This window comes from Pongo abelii, chromosome 9, assembly GCF_028885655.2.
Source record: "Pongo abelii isolate AG06213 chromosome 9, NHGRI_mPonAbe1-v2.0_pri, whole genome shotgun sequence".
In the NCBI taxonomy this organism is placed as follows: domain Eukaryota; kingdom Metazoa; phylum Chordata; class Mammalia; order Primates; family Hominidae; genus Pongo; species Pongo abelii.
Genome location: NC_071994.2, coordinates 129,790,356 through 129,806,998, shown reverse-complemented (window position 1 = coordinate 129,806,998; position 16,643 = coordinate 129,790,356). Strand labels below are relative to the sequence as shown.

The 16,643-nt window shown below is 50.5% G+C and overlaps 1 protein-coding gene across 6 annotated transcripts in view; it reads left to right on the top strand.

Annotated features, from left to right (window-relative positions):
* The window catches only part of KIRREL3 (kirre like nephrin family adhesion molecule 3), a 594,169-nt gene that overhangs the window by 475,989 nt on the left and 101,537 nt on the right, over positions 1 to 16,643 (top strand). For all 6 annotated transcript variants that reach the window (XM_063728268.1, XM_063728266.1, XM_063728267.1 and 3 more), the window contains one exon: positions 13,125 to 13,274. In XM_063728268.1, the coding sequence (XP_063584338.1) occupies positions 13,125 to 13,274 (150 nt within the window). The remainder of the gene's footprint in view (positions 1 to 13,124; positions 13,275 to 16,643) is intronic.

Here is a 16,643-nt window from a genome sequence, read left to right as displayed (position 1 = left end):
TCATCTTCCTCATCCCCGGTCAAGTACTATCACTTCTACCCCAAATGGCTCCTAAATCCATTTCTTCTTTCCATGGATGCAGCGTTAGCCTGAGCCCTCATGACAGCAAAAACTTGCTGATCAGTCTCCCTGTCTTCAGATTATCCTCCTTCATTCATCCTCCTCGCTGTCATCACCCTGATCTTTCTAAAACTCAGATCTGAGCATGTGGGTCAAAAACCTTTGATGACTTCTCATGAAGTGCAAACTTCTTGGCACGCGTTCAAGGGCCCACACAGTCCGACCCACCAGGACTTTCTAGATTTGCACTCTACTAAGAGCATCTGCACACACATGCTCTGTGCACCCAGCCTGCTAGGCTTGTAATGATACTGCCAGCTGCCATTATGGAAGGCAGGCAGGGCCCTGTGCACATCACAGAGAATGACCTATTTCATTCTCACAAACAACTCAACAAGTATTGATTGCAAACCAATGGGGAAACTGAGGCTCAGAGGGACTAAGCAATTTGCCCAGGGACCCACAGCCATAATGGCAGGGTCAGAGATCAAGCCTAGACCATGTGGCGCTGCTGCTTTTATTCCATGAACACATCTGTTCTCCATACTTGACGTAAGCTGTTCCCCATTCCAGGGAACATTCCCACCTTGTCTTCATCCTGGCCATTTCAGAAGCCAACCCTTCTGTGACTCCTTCTTTGGGACTTTGTGCCTTACTCTGATGCTTATGGTGTAGAGCTTTTTATTCTAGTTTCTTCTGCACATATTTGCCTCCCCGCAGCTCCAGAGCCTACTCAGCAGAAGACATATCAGCCCCTCCTGCACACCCCACACCCAACCTGGGGACTGGAGACTGCTGAGGTGGCTCCTGCTCATGCCTGAGGCACCATGGCATCCTGAGAGCTGGCACAGTGACTGACACCCCCTAGACCCTCCATAAAAATCCATTTTTATCAGTCAATCCGTGGGCCAGAACATATTCTATCACCCCCAATCCTGTTCCCCTGAGCAGGTCACCAACTGGGCATTCTGGAAATTTCTCAAAGCTGATCCTCCTGTGTTAGATGCTGGCCCTGTGCTGAGCAGCAGGAACACAGCAGAATTCAAGACTTGGGTTTTGAGGTATGATCTGAGTCATGCTACCCTTGTCTTTCCCACCCTACCTGATATTGTTCTGATGTCACCAGGAGCCACTGAGCTGACTTCTTCTCTCCTTCCCTTCTTCCTATTTGCTTGCTTCTCTGGAGGGGAAGCTTCCCTTAATCTCATAAGAGGCAATTTGCAAGCTCCAGGCTGGGAGAAAGCCGGCAATAAATATCCCCAGTATAAGTATTCTTAAGCCTTCTCCAGTTGGTCACTAATAAAAGGCAGATGGTGACATTTGAGCCCTTTCTGCATGGCTGACCCAACACTCCAGGAGACTGTGAAGCCAACTCGGATGAGCAGAAGAGGCAAAGCCAATGGGAGGGCTCACCCACTGTCTCCTGCACCACCCACACAGGTTTCTAATGGGTGCAACTTCAAATTTGCAAAGCCTCCATTCTCAGCCTTGGGACTCTGCAAGACAGGTGCTGCTCTGGCCCCTGTTTTAACAGTCCCAAGCTCAAGAAAGAGGCAGAGCCAATGGGAGGGCTCACCCACTGTCTCCTGCACCACCCATGCAGCTTTCTAATGGGTGCAACTTCAGATTTGCAAAGCCTCCGTTCTCAGCTCTGGGACTCTGCAAGACAGGTGCTCCTCTGGCTCCTGTTTTAACAGTCCCAAGCTCAGGAAAGACTTGTGGATAGTGATGAAAGTAAGAATGACCCTTTGTGAAACACCTGTCTACCAAGATCATTTACATATAAAACCTCTCATGCTTACAGCAGCTTTGCCAGGAAGGCATGTCATCCCCATTTTTCAGATAAGGAAACTGAAGCTCAGAAAGGGTGAGGCACTGGCCTCAGATCACACTGCTAGGGACAGGGCCAGAGTTCCTTCCTAGGCCTGACTGACCCTGTGTTCTTCCTACTGTCCAGGACCCAGGCTCCAACAGGTGACCCATCAGTTAGGTACTCCGGGCAGGTGACGGAGTGTGACCCATCACTCATATTTTTGCTTATATTTTTTTTCCTACCCCAGAATGACTTTTCTCCTCCATCACTTTCCCCATATTATGATTCCTCCTCCAGGATGCCTTCTCTGCTTCCTCCCCACAACTCCCTTGCTTGAAGCAAGACTCTCTTAAACCCCTGAAAAGCTTTATATGACTTCTCTATGAGACCACTTTATCCCTTGTAATCCAGTGACCTGTGGTCAAATGTGACCATCCAAGACTCTCAGCGAGTTTCACAGAATGTCCTGAGAGTTGAGGGGTGCAGGCAGGGTTTCAGCTGGGCTGCCCACACTCACAGACCTGCAGGAGGGTGTGTGCATGTGTTAGCACCAGGCTCCTTAGAAGCAAGGGCAAGCATTTCCGACCTTATATTAGTGACCCTCACTTCCTGTCCAGGTCTGACTGGGTTTAATCCTAAGAGGAGTGGTCATATCCCCTCAATCTGCTGCTGGAACAAAGGCCAGGCCAAATAACCAGTGGAGAAAGGGACGGCAGGGATTGAGCACACCCTTGAGCCACCTCCTGCTTGCCTCTGAGCTGCCTCCAAGCATGGATGGAAAGAGAACTGCACAGGGGTTGGGTGTAATGGCTCACACCTGTAATCCCAACATTTTGGGAGGCTGAGAGTGGGAAGATCACTTGAGGACAGGAGTTCAAGACTGGCCTGGTCAACATAGTGAAACCCTGTCTCTACTAAAAATACAAAAATTAGCCAGGCATAGTGGTGCATGCCTGTAGTCTCAGCTACTTTGGAGGCTAAAGCAGGAAAATCACTTGAATCCAAGAGGCGGAGGTTGCAGTGAAGCCGAGATCGCACCACTGCACTTTAGCCTGGGCGATAGAATGAGACTCAAAAAAAAAAAAGGATTGCCCAGGGCCATGAGGCGATACTCAGCACCCCCGATCCCACATCAGGCTCCAGGGCAGAGTCTGCATCAAAGCTTTATCTCCCGTGTTACGCAACCATCCCAAATCCCACACTCTTTGGACTAGTCCATGCTGCCCTGTAGATCTGTGCCTCTCACCACCACTGTGGAACCACAGTGCAGAGACATGGCCTATGGGGTAGCAATAGACTTGGGACAGTGGAGTTCCAGAATGTGTCCCCAGAAGATTTAGGGTTGGCAGTAGTGGGTGGCAGGGAGGAGTAAGCAACGGCTCCTCTGAGTCAGATCCCAGCCTCTATGGGCACCAGGATACTGGGCCACCTTCCTATCCGATACACACACACACACACACACACACACACACACACACCATAGTACCAAGGCCTTTGGACCCCAGAGACGAACAAGATCACTGTTCCTTCCAAAGTTCCCCAAGATGGCCCTGCCAGGGCCTATGCTTTCCAACATTCTGTAAGACTAAGAAAAATTCATTCAACCAAAATCTGTTTTTTTGAGATGGAGTCTCACTCTGTCCCCTAGGCTGGAGTGCAATGGTGCGATCTCGGCTCACTGCAACCTCTGCCTCCCAGGTTCTATGGATTCTCCTGGCTCAGCCTCCAGAGTAGCTGGGATTACAGGTGCGCACCACCATGTCCCGCTAATTTTTGTATTTTTAGTAGAGACAGGGTTTCACCATGTTGGTCAGGCTGGTCTCAAACTCCTGACCTCAGGTGATCCACCCCCTCAGCTTCCCAAAGTGCTGAGATTACAGGCGTGACCCACCACGCCCGGCCCTCAACCAAAATCTTAAGTGCTTGATAAGGAATAGAAGCAGAAAATGTCTGGCTGGGGAAGAGGTGGGGCTGAGGCCAATTAAGTTAATCCCACAAACACACCCACGTGCACACACACACACACACACACCCGACCCAGCACCCTGCAGTGCTGCCCTAAGACCATCACACCGAGTGATGTGGCCCTTGTAACCTGCTCCTTCCAAGGCAAAATGACTCTTTCCCTCTCAGGAAATAATTAGGGATTGAGGGGCAACCTCAGAATGGGGCCACAGGTGTGCAAGTCATAGAGAAACATGGGGTCTTCTGCATTTCAATGTTTTACTGGAAGTTGGTGGGGACTTCGGGAGCCAGATGGTGATGGTTCATTCCGTGCTAATGTGTGCTGCGGGTCCCAGAAAAGAGATTAAGATGAAGGCGCTTCATCCAGGTTGGAAGCCGGGTGGGCTGACAGGAGGCAGGAGTAAGCGCAGGAGGGAAATCTAGAGGGGGCTTTTGGGAACAGCAGTCAGCAGGAGTCCCGATGGAGGAGGGTGGGGAAACAACTGGGGGAAGACATCCAGCCCCACCACTGATCTGAGGATGCCATCTGCCTGCTCCCAGCTCTGCCCCATAACCAGAGCCCCCAAAAGGCCACCAAATGCTCCACCTCCTGCCCACCTCCCTAGGCCAGGCCACACCAGTCACTGCTGCCACCACCTCCACACTTCCTCCCACCAGCCACTCACCAGCACTGGCAACAGCGCCAGCTGTCCTGACTCAGGGATGCCAGTGGCCCATGAGGACAGGGTTCATCCAAGCCCCCCTCCCCTTTATTGTTCCCAGCCAGAAACAGCCACTGCTTCCTGCAGTTTGGAGACAAGGCTGCAAAAGGCCCTGCCTGCTCAGCACCTCGACCTCCCACTCCCACTCCTGATGCTTCTACCTTCTCAGGTAGGGCAGAGAACTTGGCACGAGGGGGCGGCAGACCCAGCATCTCCTCTGATTCTGCCACTCTCCTCAAAGGGAAAAGCAGCTGCCTTACCCAGTGGCCTAAAGGGCCCCCGGGACAGATGGCACAGTGCTCTCTTGGCCCCTGCAGGCCACAACAGCCTGAGTATGCAGGGGAGACGCACAGGCTGGGGGCAAGCATCCCAGACAGGGACTCTCACTCAGAGACAAAGGGCTTTGTCTCAGAACCCTGGGACCCAGGACTGCAGAGCCTCTCCCTTTCAGGAGCGTGACCTACCTTCCAGGTGGAGAGCAGGAAGCTGCTTCGGCAGCCACCTAACCAAGCAAATGTGGGAGTGAGACCGCTGTGTTTCCCAGGCCTGCTCCTCTGCCCTGCCCAGGCAGGTTCACGCACACGCAGCCTTTTTCTACTAACGGAAGCTAGTTCAGCACCAGTCAGATGTGGAGCCAAGCCAGCCCTCGTTGGCCCGGGAGACCCCCGCTACCCCTTCCACCCCAGTAGCCCCCTTGCAGCCCTGGGGGAACATTCTCCCACCTCTTCTCCCCCACAGAGCATGGCTCACAGCAGCTGGCCAAGGCTTCCAACACCTGAGCTCACCTACCACAAACACCAGCCTTGAGACCCACCTGAGAACCCATGGATGCTACACTGGGGTCCTCCTGCAAAGAGAATACATCCTTGTCTTTAGTCAAAAACTGTCTCTTCAATAAGTCATTGGATAGTAATTAAAAGTCCACCCTTGCCTCCCCCTTTCACACCAATAGAGAGCCACCTGCCATTCCAGGTCACGCTTCCCGTCGCCCAGCCCTATGGAGCTCAGCCTGTGGCCTGGTGTTCAGGACAGAGGGTGGCTTTGAGAGAAGAAGGTCGGTTTCCCCGAGCATTTGTTGTGAGCCAGCCCCTGAGTCAAGTGCCCCAGATGCATCCTCTGTATCTCCACAAGGTGGTGGTGTTATTGTCCCCATTTCACAGATAGGAAAATGGAGGCTCAGCAAGTTCATGGAGGTGCCAGGATTCAAACCCAGGTCAGTCTGATTCCTGAGACCCACTCATTACCACTGCACTATCTGCCTTCATCCCAAGGGGCTTGTCCAGTCCAAATGGTGAAGGGAGAGAGGGGTTCCTTGGAGTGAGTGATGTGGTTGTGAGGGTCAAGGGTGACGACCTGCAGGTCTGCGCTCACCTTCTCAGGGAGCTAAAGAAGGTGAACACAGGCTTCAGTCACTCTTGGATAGCTGGTCAACTCTGATCCACCCAGAGAACCGTGTTCACGAGGACGTTATACACAGAACTGATGAAGTGAGCTAGTGTACATTATTCTTCCTGAGTTTCCTTGAGACTTTTCAGTACTGGCCAAGGGCAGTGGGAAAGGGAGGTCTAAGGTGGGTTCTATGAGTTCCTGGGGGCAAGGACTAGAGGCAAAGTGGGCAAAGTCCAAATAAGGACACAAAGAGGCTGCTCTGGAACTAGACTGCTGGGCTCATATCCCTTCTCACTGCCAGTGCTGTGGGCACCAGACAACCTCATCTTCACGTGGGTGTGATACAGTACCTATCTCATAGGACTCTTTAGCGAGTCAATAAATTCATCCAGGTAAAGCTTTCATTACATGCTTGACATTCTGTAAAAGTTACCTATTACTAGCTGGGCATGGTAGCTCACACCTGTAATCTCAGCACTTTGGAAGTCTGAGGCACAAGGATTGCTTCAGGCCAGGAGTTTGAGACCAGCCTGGGCAACACAGCAAGACTCTGTCTCTACAAAAAGTTAAAAAGTAAAAAAGTTAGCAATTACTAATTTTATAGCAATAAAAATATTTATGATACATAATTATAAGCTATAATATAATTATATTAAATAACCATTTTAAGTAATAATTATAAGTAATGGTAACTAGTACACCTTCTTTCTTTTAGTCTTCCTATGGTGGCCAGTACTAAACTTTACCCTCAACCGTTTCAGTGTTATTGACCAATAGGTGAAGAGGAGCCTACACACAGAAACTGAGGGAACAACCAAGAAATCACTTTTCATTCTAAAGATCTTCTGCCTCCCTTTAGATCATCTGGGCCAGGAGTAGTGGCTCACGCTTATAATCCTAGCACTTTGGGAAGCCAAGGTGGGCAGATCATTTGAGGTCAGGAGTTCGAGACCAGCCTGGCCAACATGGTAAAACCCCGTCTCTACTAAAAATACAAAAATTAGCCAGGCATGGTGGCAGGTGCCTGTAATCTCAGCTACTCAGGAGGCAGAGGCAGGAGAATCCCTTGAACCCAGGAGGCGGAGGTTGCAGTGAGCCGAGAACGTACCATTGCACTCCATCCTGGGCGACAAGAGCAAGACTCCGTCTCAAAATAAATAAATAAATAAATAAAAATAAAAATAGATCATCTGAGTAGGCTGCCTTGTTGGTGGAGTGAGTACTTGTTTAAGAATCAAAATCTGGGTTTGCGACCCTTGATTCAACAACCTACATCAGATAGTGGTGAGAAAATAGGGCTGTACCCAGACTATTGGGGTTTGAGTAACACCTGAGCTAATCAAGTGAACTTGTGCAAGTCCCTGCATTTCTGTGAGCCTTGGTTCATCTATAAAATGTGGGTAATTACGGCTAACATGCATGCCAGAAACAACGCATACAGTCAAAGATGTGCCATCAAGTAAATCTTCCATGAACAGCAGTTATTTTTTCCTCCTGTCAAGGCTGATTCCTTGAGACTCCAGCCCACCCTGTGATTTCTCACCTTTCTCCTGTGTGTTGTGCTCTGCACTGTATCTGCTGGGTTAGTAGTTTATAATGCAAAAGCAATTTTCCTGTAGTGACCACCAATCTCAGCAGACCAACCAGAGCAGGCAAACTCTAAGTACAAAGGCACATGTGACAGACGTGTAACCGGTGCTCACCCACAGCTGGGAACACAAGACAGAAAAGATAGCTGTGGCCCCTGCCCTCAAGAAGTGTACACTGTTTCTTCCTTATTTCTGTTTCATCAGCATCTGACATATAGTAGGTGCTCAATAAAGGTTAGGAGAAATTGATGAAAAAGAGGCAAAATGAGAAAGTAGAGAGAAGATGAGAAAAAAGAAGATTGCCTCTGGGTCACAGGAGCTGCCTGGGAAGACAACTGGGCCTTCAATGATAGGTGGGGTTGCTTGGGTCGGGGGGCCTTGGGTGGTGGGGCGCAGTGCATCCCAGGACAATGAAATAGCGAGGAGAACTCAGGGCAGGTGACCTTAGTGACTAGCCAGCATGGGGGTGCTGTGGAGCTCCCAGGAAGAAAAGGAGCTGGATTTTGGAGATTAGAATCCAGCATGGGAGGTTGGGCGTTGTCCCACAGAGAGTGGAGAGCCATGAGAGGTCCCACCCCTTAAGAGAGGGGAACCCTGAAGCAAGTGGTGAATTAAGAAGGAAAATCCAGGTGCAGCACATTAATGGATCAGGCAAAGAGAACATTCAGAGTCTGTGGCAAGAGCCCAGGTTGGGGCAACGAGAGCTTGAACTTGGGTGGTAGCAGTGGGAATAGAGAGGAAAGGGGAAGTCTGAGAAGTGTACAGACAGGCTGCTGAGCTAGGCTCAGTGATGGTGACATACTCAAGACAAAGCATGGGGCTGGGCGTGGTGGCTCACGCTCGTAATCCCAGCACTTTGGGAGGACGAGACAGGTGGATCACGAGGTCAGGAGTTCGAGACCAGCCTGGCCAATATGCTGAAACCCCGTCTCTACTAAAAATACAAAAATTACCAGGCGTGGTGGCAAGTGCCTGTAATCCCAGCTACCCAAGAGGCTGAGGCAGAAGAATTGCTTGAACCTGGGAGGCAAAGGTTGCAGTGAGCGGAGATCACATGACTGCACTCCAGCCTGGGCAACAAAGTGAGACTCTGTCTCAAAAAAAAATAAAAATAAAGTACGGGAAGGGGAGGTTGCACCGGCCACCAAGGCTTCACACCAGGGGAACGTCATCAGGGAAAACGGGAAGCGGAGAAGATGGAAACCCTGGGCCAGAGGAAGGTGCTGGGTGTGTCGCATCTCCACTGAGAGCAGGACCCGAACCTGTGAGGCACCTACTCTGTGCTCCATCTGAGATGCCCAGGTGTGATGGGGAGGGGGCACAGCTGCGAGCTCCTGGAGGGGTGGCCAGGCCTGTTCCCCTGCTCCTCACCAGACAGCACAGTGCCTGCCTCACAGCAGGGTTCGGTCAGTGTGTGTGGAAGAAACAGTTCTCAGGAGCTCACCGCCTACTTAAGGCACTATCCAGGAGGCTGCAGAAAATGACCTTGAGCTCACTTGCATTTCATTTCTTTGGAGTAGAAAAGAAAATGGGGAAAATAAAGCAAGTAGAGGCCAGGCACGGTGGCTCATGCCTGTAATCCCAGCACTTCAGGAGGCTGAGGTGGGAGGATCACTTGAGGTCAGGAGTTCAAGACCAGCCTGGCCAACATGGTGAAACCCTGTCTCTATTAAAAATATGAAAATTAGCCGGGCATGGTAGTGCATACCTGTAATCCCAGCTACTCAGGAGGCTGAGGCAGGAGAATCGCTTGAACCTGGAGGCGGAGGTTGCAGTCAGCCAAGATTGCCCCACTGAACTCCAGCCTGGGCGACAGAGTGAGACTCAGTCTCAAAAGAAAAGAAAGAGTGGGTGAGTAAGGAGCATTCTTCTGGCAATAACTTACATCCATGGCTCAAAAGCTGTGCTCTGAGGGGCTCTTGAGCCCAAAGGAGAGGCCCCAAGATCTGTCAGATGGATGGAAAAAAAAGTGGGTTCCATCCCTCCATCTCCACCTTCATCCAAAGCACCTCAACTTTTATCTACTCTAGATACTCAGTAACAGTTTAAGATTCATTTGAAAAAAAAAAAAACTCATTGGTTTAAAAGAGAAAAGTAATTATAGTGACTTAAATGTAATGTGCAAAAATTAAAATTGGACTGAAAAGGGACATTGTCAATTAGAGTACTATCTCCCATCCCCAAAAATAATAATTTGTAAATCATGTTCTTTGGGTGGATTTTTCCTGTGTACTCATCTTCCCCAGAAAAAGTCTTTCCATAGAAAAGCCAAGTGGATCCAAGCAGACAAAATGTGAGAGGCTCTAGGAAGGTCTTTTTTTTTTTTTTGAGACCGAGTCTCACTCTGTCACCTAGTCTGTAGTGCAGTGGGGCAATCTTGGCTCACTGCAACCTGTGGGATCCTATACCTCCAAGCCTGCTCAGATGGCATCGGGAGATGCTCCTCCTCGAAAGCCTCTCTCCTGCTCAGCCCCATCCTGTCAGGCTCCTTTCCTGCAGACCCCAGGTCTTATTCCAGGCATCTTGTGCCTGCTGCCACCCCTGGCTCTGAGACACCCACCAAAAGGGTCTGTGGCCACTCAGAGTCCACCTCCATGGCCTGCTTCAACTGATCCCCCCTCCCAGCGTTGCCTTCCTCCAGAGCCTGGTTTCCATGGTGATAGCCCCCTCCTCTCCCTGGGGGCTCCAGCCAGTCCACAACTTACCCTTGGCCCTTGGATGCTTCCTGCACCCCACCTCCCCGGAGGCCCTCACCCAGTACCTCCTGCACCTTCCTCCAAGAGGACACAGGATGGGGAGAGACTGGGACGGTTACCCACTGTGGGTGCTTCCTAATAATGGACATCTCAGAGGGCTCGGGCACTGCTTCATTTAAGGGGCTCTCATTGTAACCCCCTCCACGTCCACCTGACAACCTGATAATTCTCTCTGATAGCACAATCTTCGGCAGTTACTGCGGCTGCCTTGACTCTGTCCTTCTTGCAAGAAAGATTTTGAGATAAAAGGATGAGCTGTGAAATCATCATTAGAGTAAAAGGAGCCTAGAGAAGGAGTCCTTTCTGCCCACCGCTCCCTCTCCATGCTTCCCCCCACCCTCCTCCCCTGCTTCCCCTTCTTCCTCTCCCTCTCCTTTTCTCTCCCATGTCCTCACTTCACTCCTTTGCTCTCTCTCCAGTCCCTCCCTCCTCTCCCCTTCTCCTCTCTCATCTCTTCCCTCCTTTTCTACCCTGTTTTAGTGCCAGAAACAGTCTAATTACAACAGAGAACTTGGAGAGACAGAGAGGAAAAAAAAACCTACCATACATAGCTGATTAAAATGTCCTATGAAATCTAATTTGTAAAGCTCAAATCAGAATAAAAAGTGTTACTCCCACAATTCAAGGCCAATTTGATTTTTAATGAGACTCCTCAGAGACCCTGCCAAGATCTTGTCAGGTTGTGAACTCGGCCACCTTCCTGCCTGTCCCCAGCTCTCCGCTGTGAATCTGCACCCCTCCTTCTGGGGCGCCTCCACCCCAAGCTCTGCTGCCATCCAAGCTCCCCTGGGTTGATACACACCAAGTGCCCCCCTCTTGGGCTCATCTGTTGCTGAGAGCTCAGTCCTAGGTGTGGCCCAAGCCTGGGGCTTTTTGTCCCCAAGATGAGCAGCAGCCAGTGTCCAGGACATTTGTGACTGCCCCTGACTCTCCTGGGTCGGGGAGGAGAGGCCACCGCATCAGCAGCTGGCGCACCAGGTCCAGTTGTGCCTCGGTTAGGTCCGGGTCTGTAGAGCAGGGGGTAGGAAAAAGGGAGGGCTTGGAATGCAGATGGGCCGCTGCTCAAACCCCCGCTCTACCATTCATTAGCTGCGTGACCTTGAGCAGGTTACTGTGCCTCTCTGATCCTGGTTTCTTTGTTGTAAAATGGGGCTATTTCTGCCCTGAAGTATAATTAAGTGGATTACAGAAGGGGTTGTATGAAGCGCTGGTTGTACTGTGGGCCAGATGCTCAGTGAATGTCAGTGTCCCATTGTCCACTTAACTGTGGACTCCCAGGAGGCACAGATCACATCACACCTCTTCATCAGCAACTCCCTCCAAGGCCAGGCTTGGGGATCTGCACATAGCATAGCTCAGTAGGGGAGAGCATGGTCTTCGGAGCCAGAAATACTTGGATTCACCGCACCCCCCACCCCAACTCCCACTAGACAGTTCCCTGGGCAATTCAGTTAACCCTGAGCCTCCGTTTCCCAAAGTCCTGTAAAATGGGGTTGACAATGCCTCATACGAGTGTTGCCACGGTGATAACTAGAGTCAGGGCACACGCTGTACTTGGTGAGCAATTCACAAGCACAGCTCCCACTACTATTTTTCGCCTCCCTGTGCCTCATTTTCCCATCTGGAAAATGGGGATAAAAATAGTACCTACTATTTTTAGGTTGTTATGAGGATGAAAATATTAATGAACTAATATTTTAAAGCCTCAAAACAGAGCATGGCATCTTGTAAGCATTGTGGGTGGGTTTGTTTAATAAAATACTGTCAACTGACTCTCTTCGATGGTTCTGGCCATCTCGTTTTGAGGAGGCATGGTGTCCATAATGATTTTTTCCCAAGTGATTGTGAGGCTGGAGTAAGGTCTGCTGCAGAAAAGACAGTGATTGTGAGGCCGGAGTAAGGTCTGCTGCAGAAAAGACAGTGATTGTGAGGCCGGAGTAAGGTCTGCTGCAGAAAAGACAGTGATTGTGAGGCCGGAGTAAGGTCTGCTGCAGAAAAGACAGTGATTGTGAGGCCGGAGTAAGGTCTGCTGCAGAAAAGACAGTGATTGTGAGGCCGGAGTAAGGTCTGCTGCAGAAAAGACAGTGATTGTGAGGCCGGAGTAAGGTCTGCTGCAGAAAAGACAGTGATTGTGAGGCCGGAGTAAGGTCTGCTGCAGAAAAGACAGTGATTGTGAGGCCGGAGTAAGGTCTGCTGCAGAAAAGACAGTGATTGTGAGGCCGGAGTAAGGTCTGCTGCAGAAAAGAAAGGGACAGGGAGGACACGGTAAGATGGCACACCCCCTCAGCACACCTCCTGCCACACTGCACCACCACCCACCCCTCTGAACTTGGCCCTCAGCCCACCCCAGGAGCCACTGAAACAACAAAATGATTTCCTGAATTCTCAGGTTTAACCAAAGCCACACCACTCTCCATCGACCCCCTTCTTAACACACAGCCACCACAGACTGCTTCTAGCTAGAGGTCTCTCTTTCTCCTGTTTCTGCCCTGGTGTGGAACTGCGTGCCCAGCACATGGCATTAAGTAGGTGCTCACCAATGCATGGGAAGTGGCACGTCCCAGCGGTGGAGGGAGATGGCCCGTAGGGAGCTGGGGTGTGGCTAGAGCAGTCCATGTGTTAGGGACTGATGGGCAGGGGGGCTGGAGCTGGGAGCCAGGCCCTCACAGGAGGGAATAGAGCTGGGGCTGAGACCAGTTAGGAAGCTCTACCAGACCCTCAGCAGGAAAGCCAGGTGCTTCAGGAGGCTCAGTCTCCTGCGCCAGCCCTGCTCTGCTTCCATAGCTGGAGGGGAATCTTCTCGTCCCTGCAGCTGGCAGGTAACTGACCGTTGTGTTTGTCTCCTTCCCAGGCCAAGTCTATTCCTTCAGCCAGCAGCCCCAGGACCAGGTGGTGGTGTCGGGACAGCCAGTGACGCTACTTTGCGCCATCCCCGAATACGATGGCTTCGTTCTGTGGATCAAGGACGGCTTGGCTCTGGGTGTGGGCAGGGACCTCTCAAGTGAGTACCTCCAGACCTCCTGGGGCGGGCCTGGGGCCATCATTTCCTTACTCACCCATCCACCTTCCTAGGGAGCACCCATCTTCACAGGTGTCTGAGTATCGAATCTCCAGCTTTCACTGCAACTGCTCAGGCAGAGTCAGGCTAGGCAAGCACTGCACCCAGCATCCCTAGACTCTCAGGGCCCCTGATGTGCATAACGAACCACAAGCAAACCCTCCTTCTAGCGGTGGGTCCTAAGCTAACTCGACATTGCCCTCGAGCATCTACTCCAAAGTCAAACATGATTCATGTAAATTCCAGTTTCCAGAAATCAAGTGTTCCTGTGTCTTGGCCCAAGATGTATCCCCCATTTATTAAGGCAAGATTATTAAGGAAATACAAGTCACAACCTGGTTCTTCCAGGCTTCTTACCCATTAAAGGGAACCAAGTAAACTGAAAACTCACAAAGACACCTGGTTGATCTTAGCAGCCATCCTGAGATGGAAAGAAAAGACAGGAAGTATTAAAAATAAATGTCCAACTATGTTCGGCTTGGGCAGGCTGGTGTTCAGCAAAGCTACCCTGAGGCAGGCAGTGAGGGATCCCATGGTTGTTGATGGCTGACACGTGAACCCACTGGCCAGTGCTGACAACAGATCATTTGTTAACTATCGTGAATAGCGATCCCATAAGACCATACAGATGCTTTTCCAATCCATCCTCTTCCCTGGAGAAAAAAGAAGAACGGCTCATACCCCTGGTCACGCACCCTTCAGCTATCATTATTCTGTCCTACAGGTAGACAGTGGTTGTTTGCTAGGCTTGGCGCACACAGTAAAATTCAGAAGGAGGGACCCCTGGGTGTCATTCCCCTGTGATTTGGGAATAGCTACAGGTGGAGGAGGAGAGAAAAATATTATTCAGCTGAGAAGTAACTTTGCCTCTCGCATGGTGTACAGCTGCAGGAAAATAAAAATCGAAGGCACTCGGGAACATGATGTCTGGGAAATTAATATTTTAAAATGTGAGTTATGTCTTGCCAAAAATGTATATTGAAACGTTATAGCAACGGTCAATAGCAGGAACAAGGTTTGAACCCTGCAGCCCAGCTGAGCATGGATAAAATACACAAAAAATCTCCAAAATATACTGTGCTGCCATAAAGTTTAACTGTTACGGGAACCAGCCAATTTCAGAGACTCCGAACGCCTTTACCCTAGAGAAACTCGGGGAATGATACAACCTTCCCAGACTAGAATAGTTCATGCACTGGATGGCTCTGAGCTGAGATGAGCACCGCCGCTAGTTAAGGAGGCTGTCTGGGGTCCCAGTCAGTGGGTTTCCAACTTCCGTCAGGGACTGGGGTCTTGTTGGGTCAGCGGCCAAAAGGAGGCTCAGGTCAGCAGGGATAGTGCATAGGGTGGTCATCCCAGCATGGATAACTGACCCTCTAGCATCCAGTGCCATGAATGGCTTTCTGGGATCCAGGACTGGTACCTGCTTAGGGCTGCAGGACAATGGCCTCTGACAAACTGGGGCCTGTGTCCTCTCCAGCTTGACTCGGTTTGCCTCTCCATACAGAGCCAATGACCTCAAACTCCTGATAAAATACTTGCCCTGTATTTTATCACCTGTCCCAAAAATAGCATAATGGCAATCATGATAGACACTTACATGCTCAATTAACTCTGCTCGCTTGCCTGATGTGGAAACAGGCAGGACAGCCCTCAACTCAATTCAGCAAGTACTTGTAGAGCCCTTAACACAGCGAAAGCTCTCCTACAGGGAAACTGAGGCCCAGGGTTGTGGGATTTCAGCCTGCTACATCTCTGTCCTCTCCCACTGTAACCGTGTGGCCCCACCTGAATCTCCCAGAAATGATACCCTCCCCGAAGATCTAAATGTTTTTCTAGTCACCAAAGCTGGAAAAACCAGTCAAAGAAAATGATTTATAAATGCACTTCCTCATATTGATAGAACATTTTTCTTCTAAGAAGCTCAAGTACTTCACAGACATTATCTCATAAATCTACAGTGATCCGGAGGGAGAAAAGAAGGATTTTCCCCTTTGTTTGACAGGTAAACAAAGTCACAACTGAGAAAGAAATTGACTCAACTATATAACCAATCCCAGCACATGAGACCTGCCTGTTAACCCCAAAGGGTCCAGATACTCTGTCTGCTCTCCCTTCTAAAGATGAAGACCTTTTTGGCCACTTGACCTTATGACTTACCTTTCTCTTCATTTAAATTGACATTTATAGACTACTTACAATGTGGCAGGCACTTTACATAGATTATCCTATTTAACCTTCACCATAACCTTATGAGGTACTGGTATTGTCCCCATAAAATGGGGACTGGCACCTAGTAAGTAGTCTATGAGGCACAAAGAAGTTAAAGTAACTCACCCAAGACAGCAGAGCTAGGAAGTGATCCAGCTGGAGTTGGAACCCAGGCAAGTCGACTATAGAACCCAGACTCTAAGTAATTTTGCTTCCTTTGGGAGTAGCAAGAGAGAGTAATGATAATGTGGAAGGAGCTAGAACTTTCTCAGAATCCATGCTTCTGAGTCTGTTTTTCAAAGACGCTGCCAGTCCTTGGGATAACATCACAGCTCGCTGCCTAATTAGGCAAATACAAACAAACCCATCACTGATGTTTTCAGCAGCTCGTGAGAGCAAAATCCTGCTGCTGATAGCTTGCAAGACAACAAAAACAGAAGCTCCAGCCAAGATGCCTGCAGGAGACCAGGGACTAATCACAGGATAGTGGGATCCAGAGGCTGGGCTGAAGGGGCTGAGGGTAGCCAGCCAGCTACAAGGAAGGCAGCGGCAGCAGGGAGAGGATCGGGCTAGAACCCATTTCCAGCCCCTCTCCTGGCCCTGGGGGGAGACAGCTTAACTTACCTGGGCTCCTTCCCAAAGCCCAGCAGAAGGCGGGAAGTGTGGGCAGGAGGAGAGGCAGTGCTCTCAGGGGTGCAGCTGATGGCCTTGTGAGCTTTTCTGGCCAGGCCTGCACAGCTGGGGAGGACAGGGCCATTTTATTGCATGATGAGGATGGTAGCCATAAAGACCTGAGTCCGAAGGGCCCGGCTGCACAGGAAGCACTCCAGAGCATGCCAGGAAAGCTGGCAGAGGATCATCACGGCTACCTCGCCTGACCAGGAACAAGTGCTGGTGGCCCGTTGTACAGCCCACCCCCAGGGAGGCCTGCCCCACCTCCAGAAGACCCTTCACTTATGGTGGTGAGAGGGGCCTTCAAGCTCCTCTAGTCTGATCTTTCACCCGGTGTAGAAATCACCTCTGCAACATCCCTGAGAGGTGATCATCCAACCTCTGCTTGAATACAGCCAGTGATGGGGACCTCACTACCATCTCTGGCAG